Source organism: Vespula pensylvanica, chromosome 15 (assembly GCF_014466175.1).
Source record: "Vespula pensylvanica isolate Volc-1 chromosome 15, ASM1446617v1, whole genome shotgun sequence".
Classification (NCBI taxonomy): Eukaryota; Metazoa; Arthropoda; class Insecta; order Hymenoptera; family Vespidae; genus Vespula; species Vespula pensylvanica.
This window is the reverse complement of record NC_057699.1, coordinates 1,602,118-1,628,638: the sequence shown is the minus strand read 5'-3', so window position 1 is coordinate 1,628,638 and position 26,521 is coordinate 1,602,118. Positions and strand designations below refer to the sequence as shown.

At 33.1% G+C, this 26,521-nt stretch overlaps 1 protein-coding gene across 2 annotated transcripts in view; it reads right to left on the bottom strand.

Moving 5' to 3' along the window:
• Nucleotides 1–11,531: 11,531 nt before the first annotated feature.
• The window catches only part of LOC122634719 (SAM and SH3 domain-containing protein 1-like), a 204,706-nt gene continuing 189,716 nt past the window's right edge, over nucleotides 11,532–26,521 (bottom strand). The window contains exons 6-15 of one of the 2 annotated variants that reach the window (XM_043823933.1): nucleotides 20,958–21,119; nucleotides 20,799–20,855; nucleotides 20,484–20,550; nucleotides 20,237–20,408; nucleotides 19,740–19,965; nucleotides 17,909–18,007; nucleotides 14,876–15,214; nucleotides 14,381–14,596; nucleotides 13,832–13,982; nucleotides 11,532–13,671 (exon numbers count right to left, since the gene is read on the bottom strand). In XM_043823933.1, coding sequence (XP_043679868.1) covers nucleotides 12,911–13,671; nucleotides 13,832–13,982; nucleotides 14,381–14,596; nucleotides 14,876–15,214; nucleotides 17,909–18,007; nucleotides 19,740–19,965; nucleotides 20,237–20,408; nucleotides 20,484–20,550; nucleotides 20,799–20,855; nucleotides 20,958–21,119 — 2,250 coding nt within the window. In that variant the 3' untranslated portion in view covers nucleotides 11,532–12,910. The remainder of the gene's footprint in view (nucleotides 13,672–13,831; nucleotides 13,983–14,380; nucleotides 14,597–14,875; nucleotides 15,215–17,908; nucleotides 18,008–19,739; nucleotides 19,966–20,236; nucleotides 20,409–20,483; nucleotides 20,551–20,798; nucleotides 20,856–20,957; nucleotides 21,120–26,521) is intronic. The other variant, XM_043823934.1, reaches the window with a different exon arrangement.

Below are 26,521 nucleotides of genomic sequence, written 5' to 3'. Positions count from 1 at the left end.
AATCGGTATTAAATATGATAATTTCGCATTAAATAATTTCAATATTTCGAATTTATGAGAACCTCGGATTCGGCTGAAATAATTCGTATAATTTTGATAATTCTATAATTATTTAAGCGATCTATAACGTACACTGAATATAATGAACAATGATTTGTTCAATGGAGCATTTGAGGAACATTACATAGCACGTAACACGGATCGATATTAAATAATTTTAATCTAATATTATAAAATCGTATTACTCAATATCGATATTCTTTACTTTATCCATAGGTGATCTTAAATAACACGTTCTCGATAATTCTATAATTATGATTTAAATATATCATAAAGCACGGGTATAATAAAGTGGTGTGTAAACAGTGTGTGTTTCTGTGTGGAACGTGATAGGAATCTTATTTACAGTTTCTTACATTCGCATATATTCATCATCGTCCTAGAAGAGGATGCAGATCACAAGAGGAATTTTAAGTAAGTATATTTTCATAACAGACATTTCTTCAGTATTTTCAACGGTTTATTATTGTAACGATTATAATAATAATCTTCTTTCTATTTTTCTATTTCAGAAGTTTGATTGCAATTGTGCGCGAAGCAACGAACGAATCGAGTGTTTGATATAATAGTTGAAATAAAAATCTAGAAAATGGTGAAGTGAAAGTGTTTGTTCGTTCGTGTTGCGCGATTTAAACAACTAGTGTACTTAATATCGACTACGTGCAATGTAGTCGTTAGAGTCAGTGTTTGTTCGTAAAGTATTTGTTTTCTTTTTTTCAGATAGTCGCACAGACTATTATTTATACTAATACAATAGATTATCGCGAATTAAATTCAGTGGCGTCTCGTAATTATAATAAATAATTAACGCGTATTAGAGTCAGTGCAACATTAAAGTGGATCTTAACCTACATCGTACAACTTTTTAAGTAGTAAGTGAATTTTTAATTTTCTTCGATCATTATCAATCATGGCGTAGTCGAAAAGTCCCGATCGGTACGAGTGTATCGGTTATGAAATATAAAAAAATTAAAAGAGCATTGAATAAGTACGAGTAACTTTTTCTTTGAAAGGAAATTTACTCGTGAATTGTTTCTTATATTTTAATTATTATTTTAGATCAAGATAATCTTCTTGTTTCATACGCATATTGTAATCGATATTTATTAACTTTAATGTAATTAAAGTTTATTGAATTTAATTAAATTATTCTTTTGTATTACTTCGTATTTTCTAATCGATATTTATTAACGTTCATGAATTTTAATGAACAATGAGAACAAATATATTTGCCATGAATGATTTTCTTGTAGTAAATAGTGTAATCGTTTGTAAGAAGGAACATTAGAGTTTGTGTGTATATATATATATATATATATATATATATATATATATTATATTTTAAGATAAAAATTAATTATATATTTAATCTAAATATCGATTAACTTTGAAATATTTACCGTACAATAAAGATTTGTTTAACTTAAATTTTCATTAATTCATAGTTCATTAATTTTCATAGGACATTCTTTTCGTTATCTAATAAATATTTTTAGTTACTATCGATTAATAAGGAATTATTTAAATTGAATTTTTATATTAGCTTGAATTAAAAAATAGGATTAGTTATAACAGATATCTGTAATCAGGCATTATTTTAAATAATTTCCATTAACAAATTTTCGCAAATATTAAGGGGGGAAAAAACAAAGTGATGAGACTCGTAGAATCATAGTTCGTAGATCCTCGAATAATTAAATTTTAGTTAAGGATTTTCGACAAGTAATATATTAATTTTCGTTTCTTCTATTCTACTATAAAGAATCATAATCAGAAATATATGCAAAGATATTATGCAAGGAGCTTAAATTTTTTCTTTGTAGAAGTATTACGATCGTGTTAGGATTGTTTTTCTATATTTTAAAACGAGAAATCAAGTTTTATTTTCACGTATTTGTGTTACGAAACGTATAAGATGTGGCAATTATGGGGTTCATTGAAATTCCACTGAATATAGGTGCACATAGAGCTAAAGCAAACGCACTGGGATCTGTGCCAAGTTCTTTCTTTGCTACGAATTACGGGGGGGAAAAAAAAAAAAAAATTTGTTTAGATTAGGATCGAGAATTTGTTATTTTCTTTTTCTCTTTTAAAATGAAATTTAATTAAATTCTCAGTTTTATCTTTCTTTAGTAATATACGTATATATATATTTTTTCTTTTTTCTTTTTTATAAGATCGAGTTTTATTAGTTTCATTAAGTTAGATATTTTTTTTTTCTTTTTTTTTTTTTTTCCAAATCATGAAAGGAATAGGAAATTATAACTGTACCGAAGAAAATAAGCATACTTCAATATATGTTGTGTTTTTTTTTTTTTTTCATTTGCTGCACGTAGATTACTGCAGAGGATTAGAGATTAAGAATTTTTCATTTTCGACCAAAATTAATTTAATATAAGCTACGCTATATACCGACTTGTAATGGATATTTCAAAATTAATGGTTTTATTCGTGATACACGTGGTTTATGAAAACGATAATGAAATTTATAGATATAAGAAATAGATCTTGCGATAATATTGATTTAAAATCGACAGTGTTGTTAAAGTCGATCAGTTTAAATTTTATATGGGGTAATATAAAACCTTTTAATTAGAAGAAATGCTAGACGATTCTATCTTACTTTTTGATTAGATAAATAAATCTCGCGATATTATCGATTTAGATATAACTGCGTGTTGAACGCATAACGATTAAAATTTTTATATGGGAGAATATAAAATGTTTCGATTAGATGAAATATGAAACCCTTTTTTTTTTTTATATTTTTCAAAAGACATTGAACGCAACTGAGATTTGATTTTGAAAGAATAATAATGTATAAGTAGAACTATCGTTAAATCATAGATCTTTTTAATAACTATTTCCACGTGATAAGACTGAAGCAATCGATTGACTTTTAAATATTTACCGTACAATAAAAATTTGTTTGAATTAAATTTTCATTAATTCATAATTCATAGCTCATTAATTTTCATAGGACATTCTTTTCGTTAACTTATAAATATTTTTAGTTGCTATCGATTAATAAGGAATTATCTAAATAGAATTTTTATATTACTTTGAGTTAAAAAATAGGATTAGTTATAACGGATATCAGTAATCAGGCATTATTTTAAATAATTTCCATTAACAAATTTTCGCAGATATTAAGGAATAAAAAAATGTATAAAAATATATTTATTTTCTACGATATGGTAATCACCATTCGTAAAGAATCCAAATTAGATAACAGTTATTAAAAAACATAGCCATATAATGGTTGAAACGATTATTTAATTATTTTAATTTAATTATTTTAGCTTCTCTCTTCTCCTTCTTTAATTAAACAAAAGTCGAATTCGATTTAGGTACTTTAATTTTGCTTGAGTGAAATCATTTTCGAGATATTCACTTCTCGTTATCTGTTCCATCGCATTTACTAAATTCATTCTATTTGTATGTTTTATATAACCTTGTATAACCTTTCTTTATTTATTGAACGCGTTTACCACTATACATATACACTGTAAAATATCACTCGCGTTAACATCTACGATGAATGATTTTAAAGTGTATATACTTTATATATAATAGCGTATATGTGTTATATATATATATATATATATATATATATATATATATATATATACACATATATGTAGATAACTTTTAATTACATGAAAATACTAAATAAGCATATTCAATGAAGTATTCTCGATACTATTTGTACGATGACAAGAGAAACGGAAGTTATTTACGTTTATATACTCGTATCATAAAATAAATTAAATATCGAGGGTGGTATAGATAAAGCATCGTTTCTGTCTCACTCACCGAATTTATGGTTGTGCTTCCATGAAGGTATAACGTCTTGTATTATTAATGGTCGTGGTTACTTAATATATCTTCTTCTGATAAGAAACACGAATTCTTTATACCTCGAATATATTGACAAAACGAGAATAAATATGTATCTATAATATATACATATACATTTCTATTTACTTCTGAATGAAACGATCGAGGAGGTGTAGAAGAATATAGTTTTTTATCTAATTAAATTAATCTTTATCGCTTTCGTTATCGTTAATAGCCATGTTAATTTTTTGATAACAGTACTACAACAAATTCTATTTAATTAATGTTATAGTATTTTTTTTTTTTTCTTTTATAGAATTTATTAGAGATGTTCAAAGTATAGTTCACTTTCGTATAGTTCATTTTCAAACATTCTTATCGTTTCTTGTAAAGTTTGTCGCTCCAAAGATAGATTTTTTTTTTTTTTTAATAATAATAATGTAAAGTATATTTTAATTAAAATAATAAATCTTATCTATTCATGGATTGTTTTCAAAGTAACATTGACTTAGAAAACAAAATGAAAGATAGCAAGTAGCAAGTAGAATTCATTCATTCATTCATTCATTCATTCATTCATTCATTCATTCATTCATTCATTCATTCATTCATTCATTCATTCATTCATTCATTCATTTATTCATTCAATAATTCATTCAATGATTCATTGTATTCGAATATTTCGAATAATCACTTTAATCGTACATAATTATATGTACATACATATTACTCGAGTTCCCTTACAATCGTGAATTTTAGATAGTGGAAGAAAAAAAGAAAAAGAAAAAGAAGGTAAAGAAAAGAAAAGAAAAGAAAAAAGATAGAAAAAGAAGGAAATATCCCTCGTGAGTTCAAACGTTCATCTCGACTTCTAATTAGAGTCGCGAGTTCGGAGCATTAAAATCCGACGAGGTACTAATTAACAGGGAGGATCGGATGTAATTACCGATGGCAAAGTCAAGGATCGTTGGTGAATTCTCCTGTCTGAAGACTTTTGTAAAAATTGGTAAGATCGTTACATATACGTACGTTTATGTAAATATGTGTCTATATGTACGTTTATGTCTCTGCATATTCGAGAACGTATCGACGTGTATCGTCATTGAAATTTTCATTTATCAATAAATTATTACGTATCGAAAAGCTACACATCTATACACGTGATACACGTTAAAAAAAAAAAAAAAAAAAAGAATTTTTTTCTTTATAGAAATCTTCCTTATCGACCTGCGTACACGTACGTATATGTATTTAAACACGTTGAACGCCGCCACTAGTCTCTCACATCGGATTTTCCATTGAGAAAAGTTATAATTATTTTATGTAAAATAAAACGTGATCGTGAAATTCTTATATAAAATAATTATAACGTATAATGAAATTTTCATAGTGTTTAGTAATCCGTTGTACGCAACTTGAAAATTACGTGAACATAATTCGGGATTCGACGTGTTAAATAACGTGTCGATCGATTTCGTAGTTCGTTCTTTGCATCAATCAATTTATTATGAAAACAAAAGAATGATGAAGAATGTTTTAATGTAACAAGGAATGATATATTAGGTCATTGTTAAAATTATCACTTTTCAAACTTCTCAATGGTAATTTTTTTTTGATGGTATATCGTACATTTAATTCATTGCGAATGAATAACTCGCATAATGATTCATTTTTTGAAGGAAAAGTAGTAATTTGAAATTGTTTGATGAAATATTATACTTACGAAAAATGCTTATTAATAAGTTGAATATGAATGTAAATTAAAAAAAAAAAAAGAAAAAACAAAAGGGAAAAGAAAGATAAAGTAAAGAATAAATTATTTTAATTTATTATCGTTCGTATAATAATATTATTTACGATATGAAAAATTTTGAGGAAAATGTAGATGATCTATCCTTTAGTTTTTACTTCGTCGTTTATATTCGACTATCTATAGTTAGATAACGCTTGATGGTCACCAAAGTTCTCTTAACTTGACTAATTATCGGTACGAACGTGTTGCTAGCAAACTGAGCGGAACAATAAGAAGTGGAGTATAGTTAAACGAGCTGTGGTTAGTTAAACAACTTCGTCTGTTCTACCTTTGAGCTTACAATCGGACACCGAAACTAAAGTGGATTGCAGATAACGCTTTTGCTTTAGTAGGAAGTAACACGTGAAACGTGAGACGACGTAGATTTGCTTTGTGCAATCTATGCGTGTAGAATAACATATAATATATGTACATATGTACATTAATGGCATTGTCAGAGATATCCACTACCACTTCCATATGTCCTCTATTATTCCTGTGTATTTATGCACAAATAAATAAATATTATTCTATGTTAGAGATATCTATTAAGAATATTTTAATCTTTCATAATTCAATTCTTGTCTTTTAGTTCCAAAAAAAAAAGAAAAAGAAAAAAGGATAATTACATAAAGTGAAAAATGTATAGTACGAGTATATATCTTATTCATCAAACATTAATCTTTGAATACGAAATAAAAAATATATATATATATAAATAGATTATTTTATATTATAAAAAGAGTAAAATAATATGATATACAAGTATGCGATATTAGAGTTACATAATATCATAGAGGGTTAATAAGAAAGAAGATAAAATTAACGTGAATAAGATCTTTTATTTATTTTCATATAAAGTTTCTCGTCAATCTACAATCCTGAAGCATCATTAATTCGAAGGAAATTATTCATTTCTCGGTTGGTAGTAATTTTTTAGGTGAACAATAAATATAAGGAAAAATTCTTGTTAAATGAAAAAAGAAAGAAAAGAAAAAATAATAATAATAAGAAAAAAAAAAAAAAGGAAAATGTTAAAAAAAATTAGAGTGTATAGGATAGAACGTTGAACACAAATTGAGATCACTACTAGACGGCAAAACAAGAAGGTGTATTTCACGCGAGGAGAGTGAATTTCACGCGTGTCGTTCCTCCTCCTCTTCCATCTCCTTCTCCTCTCTTCATCCTCCTCTTCATCCTCCTCTTCATCCTCTTCTTCATTCCACCATCACCGACGCGTATCTCCCAGCACCTGTGCGTACTCGTGTTTGTTCATATGTTGCATTTGCAAGCGTAACACGCGCACGCCTTTCCACCGATTGATCGTACGTGGTCTGCGCGCGAGAGTAAGCACGTTTGCGGTGAGCCTTAATTTAACGATCGCGCGAGAGCTTTGTGCGATAATAAAAATAGATCTCGTTTATTTTCGCTCGCGATGTAATCAATTCGTTGTGGGATAATTAGATAAATTTAAATTTCTTAATTAGTTACGCTCATTAGAGGACAACGTTAACGAGTTTCTGGAAAATTGGGAGAATAATTCGGGGACGAGGACCATGCTTCTCTCTAATCGAAAACGATGAATCAGGGGAGTTGCTATGTCGAAATTTTGCGTTAATACAAAGCTTATTTACTTTATACTCCTTCTATCGTTAATATCGATGCTAATATCACGATATAGGATTTGAAAATTGGAAAGAACTTTGAAAAATATGAATTAATTAATCTCAAAACAAAATGTATACGTATGTATAGATCTATCGGGTATATTTTATCGCTTGATTTTGTTATTATATAAATATGTTTAGTGTAGGATTTGGAAATTGAAAGGGCTATGAAAAATATGAGTTAATGAAATATCAAAGGAAAAAGTGACGAATTTGCTGTATTGCTTCGTTTTATTAATTATTATTAATTTTAATGAAAATATTTTGATACGTGTACGTTTTGGAAAATTGAAAGGCCAGCGAAAGGTATGAATAAATTAATTAATATCAAAGATACGACAAGTATATTCTATTTGCAGTTTTTCTCGTTTCATCGATATCAATCGAACATTAGTAAAATCAATGGAAAAAATTTTATTATTTGATATCGAAGAAAACAAAATGATATCTTTTATTTAATTTAAAAAATTCCCATCGATACCGATAATATCTCGATTAAGAACTTAAAAATAACAAAATAGATCATTAAAAAATACGATAATGATTTGATTAATATAAAAGGAAATGAAAGAGTGACGAACGTATCATTTGATTTTTCCATTATTTATTTCTATTCACAAATCCTCTCGTATCATCGATATCGTTAAAAATATTTTCATATATGATCTAAAAACACGAAGGACAATGAAAAATCTTAATGACTTAATTAATATCACAGGAAAAAAAATGACAAACATACCATTTGATTCTTTTAGCATTTATTTCTATTCACAGACCCCATCCTATCATCGATATCACTAAAAATATTTAGATATAGGATCGTGAAAATGGGGGAAGGTCAATGAAAAATATGAATGATTGAATGAATGAATGAATGAATGAATGAATGAATGATTGATTGATTGATTGATTGATTGAATGAATGGATGAATGATTGAATGAACGAATTAATGGATATAAAAGGAAAAAACGAAAAAAAAAAGAAAAAAAAAAGAAAAAAAAGTGACAAATATATATATATGTATATATATATATATATATATATGAATATATATATATATATATATCGCTTGATTCTTCCATCGTTTATTTCTATTCACAGTCAATAAATTAAGACGTATCGTTGGAAATCATACGAGAACCGAGCGACATTGTAAAGAATTATATGAAAATCGCGAGCGAGCTTCGGTCGACGTTGCGATCAATCAATAAATACAAAATGAGCTCGTATAAAGTTAGCGGTTGACGCGCGCGACCACGAATCATCGCTACGTCGAAATCGTTCGTGATTACTCGTTGATTTTTCTTTTCTTTTTTTAATTCTTTATTATCATCATCATCATCATTATCATCATCATAATCATCATAATCATCATCATTGTAATCATTATCATCATAATCATAATCATCATCGTCGTCATCATCATCATTATCATCGTCATCATCGTCATCATTGTCATCATCGTAATCATCGTCATCATCATTATCATCTTTTATGTACATACATCGGTCTGCCTCCTTCATTAATATCTCTTTCTCTATTTCATTCATTTTATTTCACTATCTCTTCGTTTTCTTTCAACTTGACGACAATAAATTGGACTAGATCGTTTGTTATTAATATTAATATTATTCTTATTATTATTATTTTTTTATCTTTATTTATTTATTTATTTATTTATTTATTTATTTATTTATCTTTTTTTTTCTTTTTATTAAGTATAACGTTCGCATTTTTTACTTTTTCTCTCTTACACACGGGCGGCCAACTTGTTCGTTATGTCTGTCATTCTCTTCTATCCGTTTTCTCCCCCTTCTAACACCCACTCTCCATATATCGATTATTATAAAAAACGTCCAAACTTTCTATTCCTTATCTAATCAACGATAAACACTAATATCTCTGTCTCTTTTCTCTCATTCGTCCTATAAATCCGCCTCGAAATTTTTCATCGTAAATACTTTTGCGTTTTATTTCGTTTATTCGTTATTTTTTCCGAGTGTGTATATATATATATATATACATACATATATACATATACACACACATATATATATATATATACTCGTACGAAAATGTGAACGACGAAAATAGTGAACTATTTAATACGAGATATATGGAGTAAGCTTCTCGTTACGAGTATAGATCACTCTTTCGCGATTTTTTGTTTCGCGAAACTCCTTTATTCATGATATAATTCTCGAATTATTCGAGATCTTAAACGATTTCAAAATACGATATCTCTTTCGACGGAGCTCGAAACTGCGAACTGTGATCCGTACACGTCATTGTCCAAGCCAGATGTAAAAGGATTTATTGCGCTCTCGGTATTGATGCACGCAATCGCAATCCCAATCGCAATCGCAATTGCAGCTTGCGTGCTAATAAATCAATCTTCAAAATCGTAGAAGTAACTCGTGTCGATTGTGATGTGTATATATATATATATATATGCATATATATATATACACCTTTATATATATATATATATACATATATACATCTAAGTACGAGGGTGGTGGGGATGATAGTGATGATGGTTTTTAATCGATCCTTGATTTTTGTTTAAGGACATTACGCAAATACCTCTTTTTAAAACTATTTTCTTTCTTTCTTGCTTTCTTTCTTTCTTTTTTTTTTTTTTTTTAATTATTTTTCCTTCGATCTTTGTTTTCCAGCGCGTTCAGAAATATTCGCGTTTTCTAAATTTCTACAGATAATACGTCTATAGATGTCGATGGGAAGGATGAACATGCATCGTTGACCACTTACGTTTTATTCCACGGTTTCGAAACTTTTGTGATTTTCGACGATGTATTTACCTCCCCCCTGAATATGTGTGTGTGTGTGCGTGTACGTGTGTCTCTTTCTCTCTCTCTCTCTTTCTTTTTTCTTTCTTGTTTTTTCTTTTTCTTTTATTTATTTATTTTTTTTTAATTATTCGCTCAAAAAGGTGGAGGAGGGGACAGATTGATCTCGTGTATATGTACAAATTTGTGTGTGTGTGTGTGTGTTTGTGTCTGTGTGTATAGGTCCGTCGTCGATATATATACATACATACATACATACATACATATATATATATATATATCTTCTTAAATATATAAAATTATTTCGCGTATATATAATAATCGACTCTCTCATTCGACTTTTCTTTTCTTTTCTTCTTTATTCTTCCTAATCTGATTTTTTATTTTGTTTCTTTTTTATTTTGTTTACTTATCTTTCTCTTATCTCGCTCGTTCTCGTGTAATTCTTTCTTTCTTTCTTCCTTTCTTTCAATCTTAAGCATTCATTCTTTAACATCACCATCCATGATTTTACACTATACAAAAGATTTACATAAGATCCAACGTTATAATATATCGTCTATGTATATAATAGTCTACCTTTTAAGTTTTGGCAAAGATCAATACAAAACATCGTTAGGTCTCTACGCTTAATAATATATACAAAATCTTTGTAACTTTCAATATTTTTCGTGGTGCGGCGCCAATATACACATGTACAAGGGACCATCGCGTCGAAGGTACCAAAGGGTTAACATCGGCCGATGGTCGAAGGATTGTCGATCGTAAGAAATAGTACGTATAATATTGTGAATAATTAAACGGCGATGTGTAGCGTAAATCGAGAAAAAAAAAAATTCATTCATTTCTTTTCTTATCTTATTAATTGTTCTTTTTTTCTTTTCTTTTCTTTTATCTTCTCTTTTCTTTCGTATCGCATTCTCAAAACACTTGATTTCTCATCGGACTATTTCGGAATCGAAAACGTGCAGTCCCTCTTTTTTTTTTTCTTTTTCTTTTTTCTTTGCTTTTTATTAATTTCGTTCGTTCGTTCGTTCGTTCGTTCATTTTTCTTTCTTTTTTCTTTTTTGGTTTTTGTTTTCTTCTTTTTCTCTATAAGTTCGAAAACGTAAAATTTGCTATCGGAAGAGTGAATGGATTTTTCTTGGCAGACCGGAGATTGAAAGATTTTTATTTTTATTTTTATCTTTATCTTTATTATTATTATTATTATTATTATTATTATCATTATCATTATCATTATCATTATCATTATCATTATCATTATCATTATCATTATTATTATTATTATTATTATTATTATTATTATTATTATTATTATTATTTTCTTTTTTCTTTTTTTTTCTTTTTTCCCCCTTTTCTTTTCTTTTCTTTTTTCTTCGTTCAAAGCGCTGCTGCTGTGCTCGCGAGAAATGTTTGTCCATTTCAAATACAAAACTCATTTTTAGTCGAGACAAATCGTCAAGATATACGACGTATACGAAACAGAAGAGGTCGCCACGTCTAGGAGAAGTTTTCTATAAATTTGCACTCTCATGTCACGTTCGTGACATTTATTAACAATATTCTATAGAATACGAAGAAATTATCGTTCGAATCAGTCCATCATCAGATATCGTTATTAGATATCGAAACGTATTTTGTGCCCGTTTTCTGTTCTTTTTTTTTTTTTTTTTTAAATTTTTTTTTTTCATTCTCGTTGTCTGCAGTTCTTTATAATATTGTTAATTTAGTCACAAAGGTGATAAGATTGCTCGTATTATTCATTCGGAAACCATTTCTATCTACTTATTCGTTAAATCGATCCGTATATTGCTACCGTATCACATAATGTTTGTTTATTGTTACACGACCGTCGTTCGCCGCGTAAGATTATTTTCTCGGTCTAACGGCAACGCCATAAATCGGAGTATTCTTACGATATCGTACGCTGGCCGGCAGTGAGATATATGTATAATGTCTATATATATATATGTGTGTGTGTGTATATATATATATCTTTCTCTTTGTTTTCTTTTTCTTACTGCATGCCCTCAAGTATATACGTACGTTTGAAGTCGGCACAAGGCAATACAAATATATTGGCGAAAATGGTAAAGGCTATCGAGGGAATGCTCGTACATAACTCGAGTTCCTACGTATCTTTTATCGTTGAAGAGAATCTCGTTAAGTCCCTTTGTATGTGCTTTTCGAAAGATTCTCGATAGGCGTATCGTCGCACGATGAAAATTCGGATTTAAGAAGTTTCACGTTGTCATCGATGTATATGTGTGTGTATATATATATATATATACATATATATATATATATATAATATGTATATGTATATATGTATATTAAGTATAATTCCGTGTTGTCTAGAAATATTCTCGAAGGATAGAACGACGACGAAGAAAGTTGAAAAATATCGCTATAGCAATGGTCTCGACTGAAACGAAAGAATGTTAAAGGTTCGATCCTCCCTCTCCTTTTTTTAACCTTTTGTTCTTCTTATCGATATATATAATATATATCTAACTGGATTCGAGCGGAAAGTATACTTAAAAGAAGCAGCCAAAAGGAGCAAGTTCATTCGTCCGTTCGAATATTATTCTCACGTCTGGCTTGTAAAGCTATTTTATTTCTCCGGAGAAAAATAGTTAAAAGGTTCCTTCGAATAATTTTCTTGAAAGATTTCCATCGGATTATCTCAAGGTCGATGCCATTTAAGCGAATAATTTCGCCATTTCTCGTCTATAACTCACGGATATTCGGAGCTAGCGTTTCCTTGTGTCTTGGCGGTTGTTTGAGTGGTAGCCGGTGTTCTCGTGAAATTACCGAATTGATTTTTGGTAGGTGAAACTGATGTTTGGGAGGGTCCGGTACCGGTAGCTAACGATTTGTCTCTTGGTGGAGGTGCCGAGCTAATGCTAGACGAACTTACGCCAGAATCGCTTGATTTCTCGCTTAAACAACCGCGCTGACTCAAAGCCGTGGCAACGTCACGAGCAGCTTCGAGTCCAAGATCGGTGTTACCACCGACAACGTATTTGACCATACCAAGCTTTTGATTACCTTCGCATGCTTCCTCGATCACAACAGTTTCTCCAAAATTACTTCTCTTTCCTATTGCTCTAGCGCTACCACCGCGTAACAAAGGAGATTTATCGAATTGTCCTTCCTTTTGCGTTAAAAGCGATCCACCGATAGGTATATTAGGATGAAAGTCATCCTTAACGTCTGTCAATGCATTACCCTCGCCGGTAACGTTGCCAACTGCTATCTTACTTTGAGCACTACTGTCGAGATTATTCTCTCTGGATATCTTAGTCGCCATCGATGATTCAGGACTGACGTTTCGACGACTTGTTGGATTTTTATGCGCATCGTAGCAACCAGAATCCCTTGGGAATTGACGTCGATTGAAGGGAGAACAATGACCGGACGTTTGTCCAGAATGAAGAACTAATCTGCTAACCTCGTCTCCTTCCGAACTCGACGCTAGATCTCCTTCGCTACCAGCTGTTAAAGAAAGCAAATATCAAAGGATTATTGTGATTTAAGTTTATACCGGGAACTTATATACTTTCGAAAACTCGGCGGAGATATCACGAAGATATCTGGCAAACGCTTTCGAGATTATGCGAGGAACAGGAAGGTGCTCGTTGATCGTTTTACTTACACTGAAGGTCGTGCAATAGTTGTACGGCCGTAAGTATCTTGGCACGGTGCTCCGGCTGATGTATACTCAAATAATCGAGATCCGCTGGCTCTATTTCCCTGAACAGCTCCAAATCCTCGTAACCGTTCAGCACGAAAACGGAAATGTGTTCCTGCACGAACGTAAGGTAGTTTACCACGTTAGTTGCCTTTTCATCGTTATCCCTAGCTTATTGGATCGCTCTTCGTGGCTTTAGTATTTGGAATTCAACGATATAGAAAGAAAGAAAAAGAAAGAAAGAGAAAGAGGAGTAGACGGATAGAAAAGAATACATGGAAAAAGTCGAACGATAGATAACTTGCTTGTTAGAGAAATATGCTTGGGTCGATACGAAGGATAACGAAAAAAAAAAAAGAAAAAGAACACGCTAAAGCTACTACCAGTATTACTACTGTTACTACTACTATTACTATTACTAGCCGATTTCTTTCTACCGTATTCGAAATGATACAAAAGATAAGCCGTTTTATTTGCATCGTCAGAAATGTCGAAGAAGACATCGCTTTTTACCTGAAGATTCATTCTTTGCAAGAGCTCTTGAACCGATCCGGGCTTTTGCCTGTATCTCTGACCCCACTTGCTACTACGTTCCGAGTCACCGCGTCTTGGTACTCGGTCGTTCAGTATCTCTACGTTGATGAATTTGAAGTGTCCTATCCTGTTGTGAACGACACCTTTCCAAAGACCACTTTTGTTCATCTGTACCACGTCGATGATGTCACCTTTCTAAATAATAAAAATAATAGAAAAAGATCCATAACGAATTATCCCGTTGAAAATGAAGACTAAGATCAAGGATTTTTTTTAAATTGCTAACGTTATAATATTTGCTAAAAAAAAGAGAGAGAGAGAGAGAGAGAGATGAAAAGGAAAAAAAAAGGAAGAAAAAACTCGGAAAGAAAACAACCTAATAAAAGGTCATTCGTTGCGAAGAAACAAGTAGGTTCGCATGGTTTCTACTTTATGGTAATTCTCTATCGTTGAAGGACTTCCGTAGAAACGAACCTTAAATTTGAGCGCGTCCTTATCGTAAGGACTAGGTGTGTAATCGACCAAGGCTCTCGCCCTGCAAAGTACAGGGCCGATGGACGTCGGGCTTATGGCGTCTCTTTCTTCGCACGATATCGAGCTGTGATTACTTCCCGCTCGTACCAAAGCTTGCGTGCTAGAACCACTTCCGCTCGGAAGACTCTCAACGCTACTGGCGCTACAAGGAAAGGCCTCAGAGGACGCTCGATCCTGGCGAAGCCTTGAGATCTTCGTTTGTACGTCGTGTCTGAGATTTCTTGCACGTCCACCTACCCCAGTTTTAGTTTCTTCGTCCAATAGAGCACTCGCCTCCGACTAGAAATATCGATAATCGATCTTTTTTTTTTCTTGGTTTTCTTTTTTACATTTTGTATTTTACCCTTTTTTTCTTTTTTTTTTCTTTTTTCTTTCTTCTTTTCTATTCTATTCCTTTCTATCTTTCTTTCTTTTTGTTTTATTTTATTTTATTTTATTTTATTTTATTTATTTATTTTTTTTTCGATGTAACATTCCGTACGGTTTTTTACGAGATATTTCGTATTAGCTGTTTATTGATTATGAGTAATTATTATTTATTTTAACTTTTATATCGGATTTTCGTGAATTAATTCGTGGAAATATTTAAATGTAATATTAATAGTGATAAATCAGTTAAATTAATGTTTTAAGGAAATATTTCTAGATGCGATTTATAGGTAAGACGAAAAATGACGATGATTAAATTATTCGATATTTATGAAGATGAACTTTGTGACGTTTCACTTTATTTAATAGAACGTTTAACCCTTTGCAACCTAGCCAATTTTGTAATAGGTACCTACCAGTAACTATAAGACTCCTGTCTTGGAATCTTGTAGTTCTTGTAGTTCTTAAGTCCTCTACACTTAAGTGTATAGGAGTAAAAGTCTTAATCGTACTTTATATTACTTTATATTATGAATGTCGCCGTAACGACGCCTATAGAGTGCAAAGGGTTAAGTATCATATTCTAAAACAATTTTAGTACTGTAAAATTGATATATTTTAATTAGAGAATATTTCTCGCTTTGTAATATTTTACACGACGATGATAACTGACAGATATAATAATAAAAATATTACAAAAATGAAAAAAGAAATAAACAAATAAAATAAAATAAAATAAAAAAAAAATAGAATAACCAAGATTACTTTAGACAGGATTAATAATAAAATATTTTAATCCCGAACGTATTAACACGTTGGATGTTTAATCGATTTTGCATCAAAATCAATATATTTTTCTATCTTTCATAGCTCATATATATATATATATACATATATATTTATATTTATTATATTAACTTATTATTTAAATATAAGGAAAGAAAAATCTTATAAACGTGTTTAATTTGCTGAAAAAGAAAGAGTGCCAGACGACGTAGGAGTGACATTTACGGCATTCAATCTGTTAATATTTCAAATAGCGATGTCGAAGCCATTGCTTCTCGGGACAAAAGACGATGCGATGGGATCGATCGATCATTCTCGCACACGCACACACGCGTAGTATAGTAATTTAGTCCTGTCATTTTCCCGTCTATGTTTAACACCTACGTTTAATCTATGTTTAACATCTGTAAAGTTAGCATCGTAAAGTCGATGCGGGGATGTAATTAAAACTTATTTATCATGTTATTAAAATTTCACCGAAGGGGACTCGATTAGCTCTTAGAACTTTGAACTATTTAAAGGAATAAACGAAAAGAGATGTTAACTTTACAGAGATCTTTATGATAATTCCTATAGCTCAATCGTAGTGTCTCTAGGAATAGGAAATTTTATAAACATGCGATGATGTTCTGAATATGAAGGATAGAAGGAGAAAGAGAGAGAGAGAGAGAGAGAGAGAGAGAGAGAGAGAGAGAGAAATAAAGAGAGAAAGAGAGACGGTGGTATCATAGACGAGACTCGAGCTTTGTCGGCAAAGAGCTCGAAACGATAACGTTGCCATGCTGTGGTGGAACAGACAGCACGTGTTGTGAATGTATATGTCGTGATATGACGTTCGTATTTTCGTACAGAGAAGAGAAATATACATATATCATCATGCTGCGTGTGGTGGGAAATATATTTTGGTCTAAATGCTAGACGAGGTAGGGAAAGAGAGAGAGGAAGGAAGGAAGGAAGGAAGCAAAAGAAAAAAAAAAAAAGAAAAAAGAAAAAGGAAAAGAAAAGGAAAAGAAAATGAAAATGGACGAGTGTAGGAATATATTTGATTTTACGGAAAAGATTCTACATATATGTACCTAAAAACAAACGTGCTTTGCGTATCGTGCATATATATATATATATATGTATGTATATATAATATATATATACATATATATAAAATAAATATTCCCAGGGATTTTCGGATAGGATGAACACGTTCGGAGAAACACGAACGAAATTTATATGTGCAAATGAAGAAAGGTTAAGCGAGGATATATATATGTGTATATATATATATATATATATATATATATATATATATATATATACACAAGAAGGATAGGATATATAACACATAGACAGATGTAGATTATAGTGATAGAGAGAAAGGAAATACCGAAGCGTGGTGATCGGACATGCTTTTCTCGATCGAGATAAAGATCGAAGGAATGAACGAACGAATGAACGAACGAACGAACGAACGAACGAACGAACGAACGAACGAACGAACGAACGAACGAACGAACGAACGAACGAACGAACGAACGAACGAACGAACGAACGAACGAACGAACGAACGAACGAACGAACGAACGAACGAACGAACGAACGAACGAACGAACGAAACGAACGAACGAAACGAACGAACGAAAGAACGAAATAACGAACGAATGAATGAACGAGCAACGAAGAGAAACTTTATCCGTTCCCTTCATTATACAGCATGCAGAAACAATTTTATCGAGCAAGCAAACACAACGAACGGCTTCGTACGAGTGATATCGGGCCCATAAAGCGAAAAGATCGTGAATAGGATGTCTGTTATATGTCACGTACTGTGTGTGTAGCGGCGGAGTGTTGGTTCTCAAGCTCTTCTTGTTCCTCGTAGTCGCTGCTCTGGCTCGGCGAAAGTCCCTCCTCCCCGCTACTCCGGCTCTAAAACGTTGATACTCGCAGAGACTCTTCTAATCACGCAGTATACGAAGGTGGAAATACGGGAGAGAGAGAGAGAGAGATAGAGAGAGAGAGAGATAGAATAGGACGAATGGGAGTGTGAGAGAACGATTTAAATGTAGATATATATCGTACATGCATAGTACATAGATACATAGAAAAAAAAAGGTGGATCGCGTAATCTTTTAATTCATCCTAATTATCTCTAATCGTTAATGAAACATTTATCTCTGTGTACGTTGTGAATAATTATTCCAGAGAGATGTACATTCCCAGGATGATTATTTATACGAATGTAGATCTCTTTTCTGGAACGTAATTATCGTTCAAAGACAGTGAAAGAATCGTGAAATCGTTTCATTATCAATTAGGAATAATCAGGACGATCGAACGTCTTTATACGTAGTTGGGAATTATTTATTAATGATATTATTAAGAGAACGGAATGCTGAATATATCGATTTTCAACTGCGATAATAACATAGAAGATACCTTTATTAGCGGGAGGAACTTCGCTCGAGACGCGAGAAGTGATTTTGATAAAAGGGATGAATTGTTCGTTCCTAATGCTAATAGTTTATGTTAGATTATTATAATTATATAGAAATTTGAAACTATGATTACTAATGAAGGAAATAGAGAAATAGAGATAGATAGATAGATAGATAGATAGATAGATAGATAGATAGATAGATAGATAGATAGATAAATAGATAAAGAGAGAAAGGGAGAGAGATAGTTATTTATCAATGTTCCCTATATCAGACAACAGATTAGAGAATATCCATGAATGATTCATTAGAAATGATTTGATGAGAGTATCAGAATGCAAGTTTAATCGGAATACGTAGTTAAATAATTAGTAACAGTCAATGTTAACGAGGTATGCGGTTTCGAGAGCATGCTAGCCTGAAACGTAACCATAGAAGGAGAGACGATTAGTGTAAACGTCGAAGGAAATCGGAAGGCATGATGTCTGTGAGCCGGACGTTTCTAGGTGCTGACCAGGCACCGGAAGCCAATCTTCTCTGTATTCCTGTCTTGCTCTCTCACACTATTACTACCACTACTAGTCGGACTCGTTCGATCGTCTCGAGGCTCGCACTCAACACGTCCGAGTTAAATGAATCATCTCGCGTGACGTATACCTGTGGGAAATGTCTTCTCTCTGCGTATTCGTGTGGTTGGTTGGTAGCTGTTGTATGTTCAGCGGGGAATGGAGCGTAAGCAAAAGGGAGGAATGACGATAGAGAATAACTAAAATATCGTGTACACATACACACACATATATATATGTACATATACATATATATTGTGTGTGTATATATATATATATATCATATCGTTTAAGTGTGGATGTGAGCTTACAGTAATAGATGTGTATATAGTTAATTAGTCAGTCTACTCTACTTGTTTATAAGCCTTCCCCTATTTCATCTCTAGAGTCGTCGATGTGTCTCTCTGTGTGTATGTTTGTATGTGTTAAAATACAAGGAAGAAAGAAAAAGAAAAAGGAATTGGCAAACGTTATTTTTCATTCGTATATAGTTCTCTTTTTGTACTATTTAATAAGTTCTACTTGGTTGTAATTAAAGGATTATTATATCGAACATCCTACGTAGAGTATATATGTATATACTCCGTACGACTATGCATCCTATCATTCGTTTGAAGGGAAAATCATATTAGTAAATTAGAGTTATTATGAGCTTACTTGAACGTCACTGCTCGCGTAATCTCCACTCTCTCGTGAAGCCCTGGAGTGCGTTAAAGGTATAATCGTGGGTGGATTGTTATGTCCTTGAGGTACGATCAATCCTCGCATCGTCGAAGCTGCTCCTTTGGAACGTTCACGTGGTAGACTGATGTCACCGGCTGTTCTCAAGGAAATCACTCCTTCGCCTCTATTTTCGGGTCTTGGATTCAATGTAAAGCATACTCTGTAATTAGATAATTATCATTGTTCCATAGTTCAAAGGTTACGTCGTTAAGAATTAAATGGCATCGTGTAAATATGATTAATTCTCTAATCATTCGAAGAGAAAGATTATACATGTCCCGTAAGTTGTATCTTTTTTTTTTTTTTTTTTTTTTTTTGTTAGAATATTTCTCGTGAGAACATTTTTCAAGAGTATTTCAAAGCCAACAATAACAGAGCAAGACCAAAATATTTTCGACTTCGAAACTGTCATCGTTTCTATCGTGGATTACCTTCCATTTTGAATGGTAGCCGTAGGTACGGGACCTCCACTGGCTCCCATAAGAAAATCATCGGGGTCCGATTCGTATGGTGGTTCATCGTACCAATGTTGACCCCCTAAACCACCACCTAAACCACCTGTACCTCCACATCGCGCATCTTCGTCGTACATGTAGGTGTCATCTATAGAACATATTTGATCGAGTTTCAAAATCCAATTCGATAGCCTAATCCATCAATGATTCTTGTTGTACTTACCTCCTGTGACCTGACCACGTCCATCTCGTCCTAACTGCATCAAACCATGTCTGATATCTCTCAATATCTGTGAAAAAGAAATGTTATATCATATATATAATGACGAATATTTAATATTTGCTCATTCTCAATTACAAATTGCTTGTTTTTATGTTCAATCATTATTTTATAATTTTACAACTTTTCAAACTTTCAATTCTTTCTTCTTATTTGTTGATTTCTTTTTCTTGTTATATATTTTACGTATTTGTTTATTTGTTTGTTTATTTATTTATTTATTTATTTATTTATTTTTTTAGAATAATTGATACTGACCTCTTCGTGTTCTTTGTGAAATCGTTCTTTTTGCCTCAATGCTTCTTGAACTTTCAACTGTAAGAAGAAGAAAAAAAAAAAAGATAAAAAAATATTTCTCGAAAGGATTTAGTTCTCCAATGGTAATCCGCAATATTAAAATTGCATTGAAGAACTTACCCTATTTATAGTCTCTTCAAAGCTATTTGGCTGACCTCCATTCATTTGCAAATACCTCAGTCGGTCGTAATCTCGCGGGTCTACCATCGAACGTAATATCGTGTGACCCATATCTGGACCTGGACCTAATCCACTCTGAAGGACGCTGTCCGGCGTATCGACCTGCGATTGACGTACGAAAAATTAAATTCCCTTCGGTATTTTATATCCGGAAATTATTAAGCTCTGTCCTTTAGAATTTTCCTTAAAATCGTGTTTATCAAACGCGTATGGATTTCTATAACGAAATACGAAATACGAAATACGACAATGTCGGACCACGTATGGGATTTAATGAAACCACGTGGGCCATAGAATACGCTAAACAAATTAAAGCCGTTTGTTTACCTCTCTCCAATCCGGGATTTCACCGCAAGCGTGTGAACGTCCACTAAGTCTGAATAATACCGAAAGAGTGGTAGGAGGAAGAGTGCAAAGAATTTGCTTAATCTCCTGTTATTTATTCCTCTTTTTCTTTTCAGCGGTGATATAAAGGAAAAAAGAGAAAGGAAAGGAAAGGAAAGGAAAAGAAAAGGAAAAAAAGAAACGAAAAAGATTAAAAAGAACAACAATGTGTAAAAAACGATATGCTGCATTTTGCAAGCGACTTATATATCCGTATTACTTTATATATCCGTTGTTGAAAAATAATGGGAAAGAAAAAGGACAATTAGTTTTAATGAAAAATAATATATTAGTTTGATATTCTTACGTAGTTATAGGTAACACGCAAGGTCATGTGTTCTCTCGTTTAAAATAGGGTTGCACGTTTATGTTATCGTTATATTTCTACTCGATGCAAATAGAAGCGGCAAAGAAAGTCGAGGGCGTTGAGAAAAGAGCTATAGCTCTCGTCAAAATGTTTTACGCGGTATGGAAGGCGTATGTCATAGGTGTTCCACGAGGTGATCATATTTCATGCAAATTTCGTGACCTCTCTTCTCCCTCCTGTTCTTCCGTAAGTAGCTTAGACACCGACTTCGACGTTTTCCCGTCACGCGGACATCTAACCCTTGAAAAATATACGCGAGATATTTTTACCCTTTCAAACGCATTTTTTCTTTTTTCTTTTTTCCCTTTTTGTTCCTCTTTTCTCTCTCTCTCTCTCTCTCTCTCTCTCTCTTTTTCTTTTTTGTACAATTTATAGAGAAAGATTATTCGCATAGAGAGATAAAAAGAAAAAAGAGCGATGAACGAAAGAAAGAAAGAGAAAGAAAATAAAAATACAAAGAAATTAAAAATAAAAAGAGTAAAAAAAAAAAAGAAATGGTCGGAGAACTCATGGATATTAAAGTCCTTGAATATATCCATAGTTATATATATCTGGTGAATAAATCAGACAATAGGATTAATATTATTCGACGATCGGATTACACTTCACCCTCTCTCTCTTTGTCGATATTTCCACTGGCAGAGGGTTTGCTTTGGTGAAAACGATTGAAGGTGGCATCGACGAAGGGACTCCAGCAGTAGGTAACACGAACGCTAGGCGTACTTAACGTAGAGAGTAAGAAAAGGATAGACGAAGGCGTTAAAGATAAGTGTATGCAGGAACGTCTAGTCGAGCGGGATTACGCTGACGCAAATGCGTGTCATGCGTTTCGTACGCGACTACGACGACGACAACGACAACGACAACGACAACGACAACGACAACGACAACGACAACGACAACGACAACGACAACGACGATGACGACGACGACGACGGTGGAGGGTGCTAAGAGGATCTGGATTTACCTCAGTGAGCGTTGGAAGACGAAGGGATGATGGACAGGTGGAATAGACAGAGACAGAGACAGAGATGAGTAAAGAGGAGTAGAAAGGTGTGCAGACCACGACGACGACGACGACGACGACGACGACGACGACGATGACGACGACGACGAGGACGAAAGGTGAGTCTTTCAGGTACGATCGATGTTGCGATCCTCGACGTCCCTCGACGTTCCTCTTCTCAAAACCCTTTGCTTTCTCTTTCTCTCTATCTCTCTCTTTCTCTTTCTATCTATCCATCTATCTCTTTCTATCTCGTTCTTCACCCTTCTTTACGTTTTTTCTCTCCCTTCCCGCAAACCCTTCCCCGGCGAACACCCTCAATGTCACGGTTTCCGTGCTGCTTCTCTTCTTTTCTTTCTTCTCACTTTCCAACCCCTTATCAACCAACCCCCTTTAGCCGCACAACCACCACTACCATCATTTCTACGATCAACACCATCATCGTCAACCCATCACTCTTTCTATCTTTCTCTACCTTAACACCCCGTATCGTCTGAGTACTGGCACGTATCGCTCAAGCTTGACCTTTTCACTCGGCCCGTTCTAATTAGTAAATGTATCCACCCCGTAAAACGGAGAAAAGAACGTCGCTCCAAACGAGACCGTCGTCGCTTCTCTTCTCTCTCTCTCTCTCTCTCTCTCTAACCCCTCCATTCCACCCTCTTCGTCGACGCCTTCGCGAGTATGCAGTTGCGTCGCGTCGCGTCGAGTCGCGTCGAGTCGAATTGACGCTCTTTTCAACGCAGTCGAAGTTTTTCTCTCTTTTCTTCTTTTTTTTTTCTGTCTCCGTCTGTATCTTTCTCTCTCTCTTTTTCTGGTTGTCTCTTTCTTTCTTTCTTTCTTTATTTCTTATTTTTTGTTTCGAGTACTTCTCTTGCAGCCAGTTCGAATCAATTTTAAAGAACATCCACCGCTAATCGCTCAACGTACTCACTCGATGTTCTTTCTTTTTCTTTATTCACGTTTTCTTTTCTCATCTTCGTTTGTGCTTTCTGAAATATTTCTTTTCTTTTTTCTATTTTTTTTTCTGTGTGTGTCTTTCTTTCTTTTTTTTTTTTTATTCTTTCTTTTCAATTTAGACGTTTATCCTCTCCGAGCGTATGCTAACAACTTCCTACGCTTTTCGTTTAATTATTTTCAGGATTAAAATGTCCGACGTTTAGTATGTTTGCATGCTTGAGAAAGAGAGAGAGAGAGAGAGAGAGAAAGAGTGGGAAAGGGTTTTACACGAGGACAGCTTTTAGATGGCACGCCATCGAAAATATGAAATGGTTAATAAAAGTTTTTGGTATAATGTTGAAGAAACTTTCTCAAAGTTATACTCGATATTTTTCTTTAAATTTTTCTATGATTTCGTTCGTCCTTTAATTTATCTTTTATTTTCTAATTAATACGTTCATCTTTGTAATTTATTATTATTGCGAGGAAAATGAGTAAGGAAAAGATTTCACCGAATGAAAATATTTATGATAATTTATATGAAATATTCAAATGTATTAAGTGAAAAGCAAAAGTGATGAATATTTAAATGAATTAATTGTAAACGACGATTTTCTTTCTTCGAGATTTATTTCTCTTACAGAAATATAATTATTTTTAACTTGCAAAATGCATAAAAGAATAATACAAAAGTTGACCGAGTTATGTTTTGCAATTTCTACAAAGTAGCTTTACAGAATGTAATCCGTTTTACTAATTATCATAGGATCAAAAATTAAAGAGGTTTATATCTTTAAATATATATAAAAAAAATATTGAACATAGAGAGCACAGAATAGAGTTTCCGTACAATTTTAGTCGCCGTTAATATGTTAAAAGAATACATTTGTTTTGAATAAACTTCCAAATTCATGTTATCCTTTAATCCTTTCAGATTTTACGTCAAGTCTGACTCGACATTTTTTTAGGATACCATACTATAACAATCTTTTTTAACGAAATGTCACTTTCATTAGAATAAATTTATTCAAAAATGATTACACAAAATTTCAATTAACTTCGTTCTCAAAATGACGTTCATTATCATTAACCCTACATTACACAGAAAAACGTATCGTTATATTCGTAAAGATCATAGCACATAGAATTACCCCGAAGAGATAACATAAAATTTCGATTAATTTCATTCTCAAAATGACGTTCATTATCATTAATCCTACATTACACAGAAAAACGTATCGTTGGATTCATAGATAAAGATCATAGCACGTAGAATTATCCCAAAAATGATTACACAAAATTTCGATGAATTTTGTTTTCGAAACGATGTTGTTCGTTATCGTTAATCCTATAGTATGGAATAATCTATCTCTCGTTGGATTCGTTGGAAAAAAAAAAAAAAAAAGAAACGTTGACCATTGCAACAATAAAAAGAAAGATGGAAGGGAAAACGTTGATAGGGAAAGAGAAATAAGGAGGACGTTTCTTCGAGGGTGGCGGCTAACGGGCGCTGCGGGCTTTGAAGGCTCGCACAATGGCTCGGCATCTTACCACGACAAGACGCCGGTCCTCGCTTCGGAGTCCGCTTAATTAAACGAGATAGTGCTCGCGGCCCGGGGCCACTGTCGGGATCCTCTTGAAAGCCTCCACCACTCCTTTTTCTCCGTCTCGCATCCTCTAGCTTTTTCTTCCTCTTACCTGAGCTGGACTCTCCAACGTCTCCCTTTCTCTCTCTCTCTCTTTATCTTTATCTGTATCTCTTTCTTTCTTTTTTATCCTTTCTCTTTTCCTCTTACGTAGCAGACTTTTCACGTACACGCTTCGCCTCTTTAACAACGTCTTTCCCTTTTCTCACTGTCGCAACTTTCAACTCGTACTCATCCAACTTCTCGTGCGACTTTCGTCCCTTCATTTTTTCTTAGAGTTTTTCCGACTTTCCTCCTTTCTTCTTCTTCTTCTTCTTCTTCTTCTTCTTCTTTTTCTTCCGTGCTTTTTTATTTTAAGCTTTATCATTAATTATCAAGACAGACGATTTTTCCTAATGATGTATCAATAAAATCGCTTGGTACGAGCTTGCGTTTAGTATCTCATTAAAGGAGAGATAAATTAATAATGAGAGAGAAAGAGAGAGAAGAAGGAATGTATCGAAATGTAAACGATTCGAGACGGTTGACGTTGCGGTTGGTAAATTTTTGTGGGTAACCACGACGATAACTGTGATCTCTATTATCCTTCTTTTACTCATTCCTTTTTTTCATCATTTCGATCTAACCAAAATACGAAGCTAGAAGAAAAGCTAGAGGAAAATTCGTAGAGTTGCCTGGGTAACACGTGTTAGGCGATAAGATCGTCGATGTATTCGCACATTTGTCGGCTTTATCAAGCAGCTCGTCGAGAGCGTCGATAACGCAAGACCGTATTACGGCCATAAAGTCGCGTTCTCGTGTGTATCCGTGCGAAACTCTTCCATTCGGTCGGGGCGCAGATTCCCATGGGATCATCCTGGTCATGCTGTTCTCTTGTTGAAGCTACTACCTGCCGCAACCACCACTACAGCTCTCTCTCTCTCTCTCTCTCTTTCTCTCTCTGTCTCTCTAACATTGTCATTTCTCTACGACGAAGCGCGGGAAGCATTCTATGTTGAGGGACGTGTCACGATCGTACGTTCCCTATAGATTAAACAATTTCGTTTTACGATCGAAAAATGACACACTTGGGAGAAGGAGAGAGAGTGAGAGTGAAAGAGAGAGAGAGAGAGAGAGAGAGAGAGAGAGAGAGAGAGAGAGAGAGAGAGAGAGAGAGAGAGAG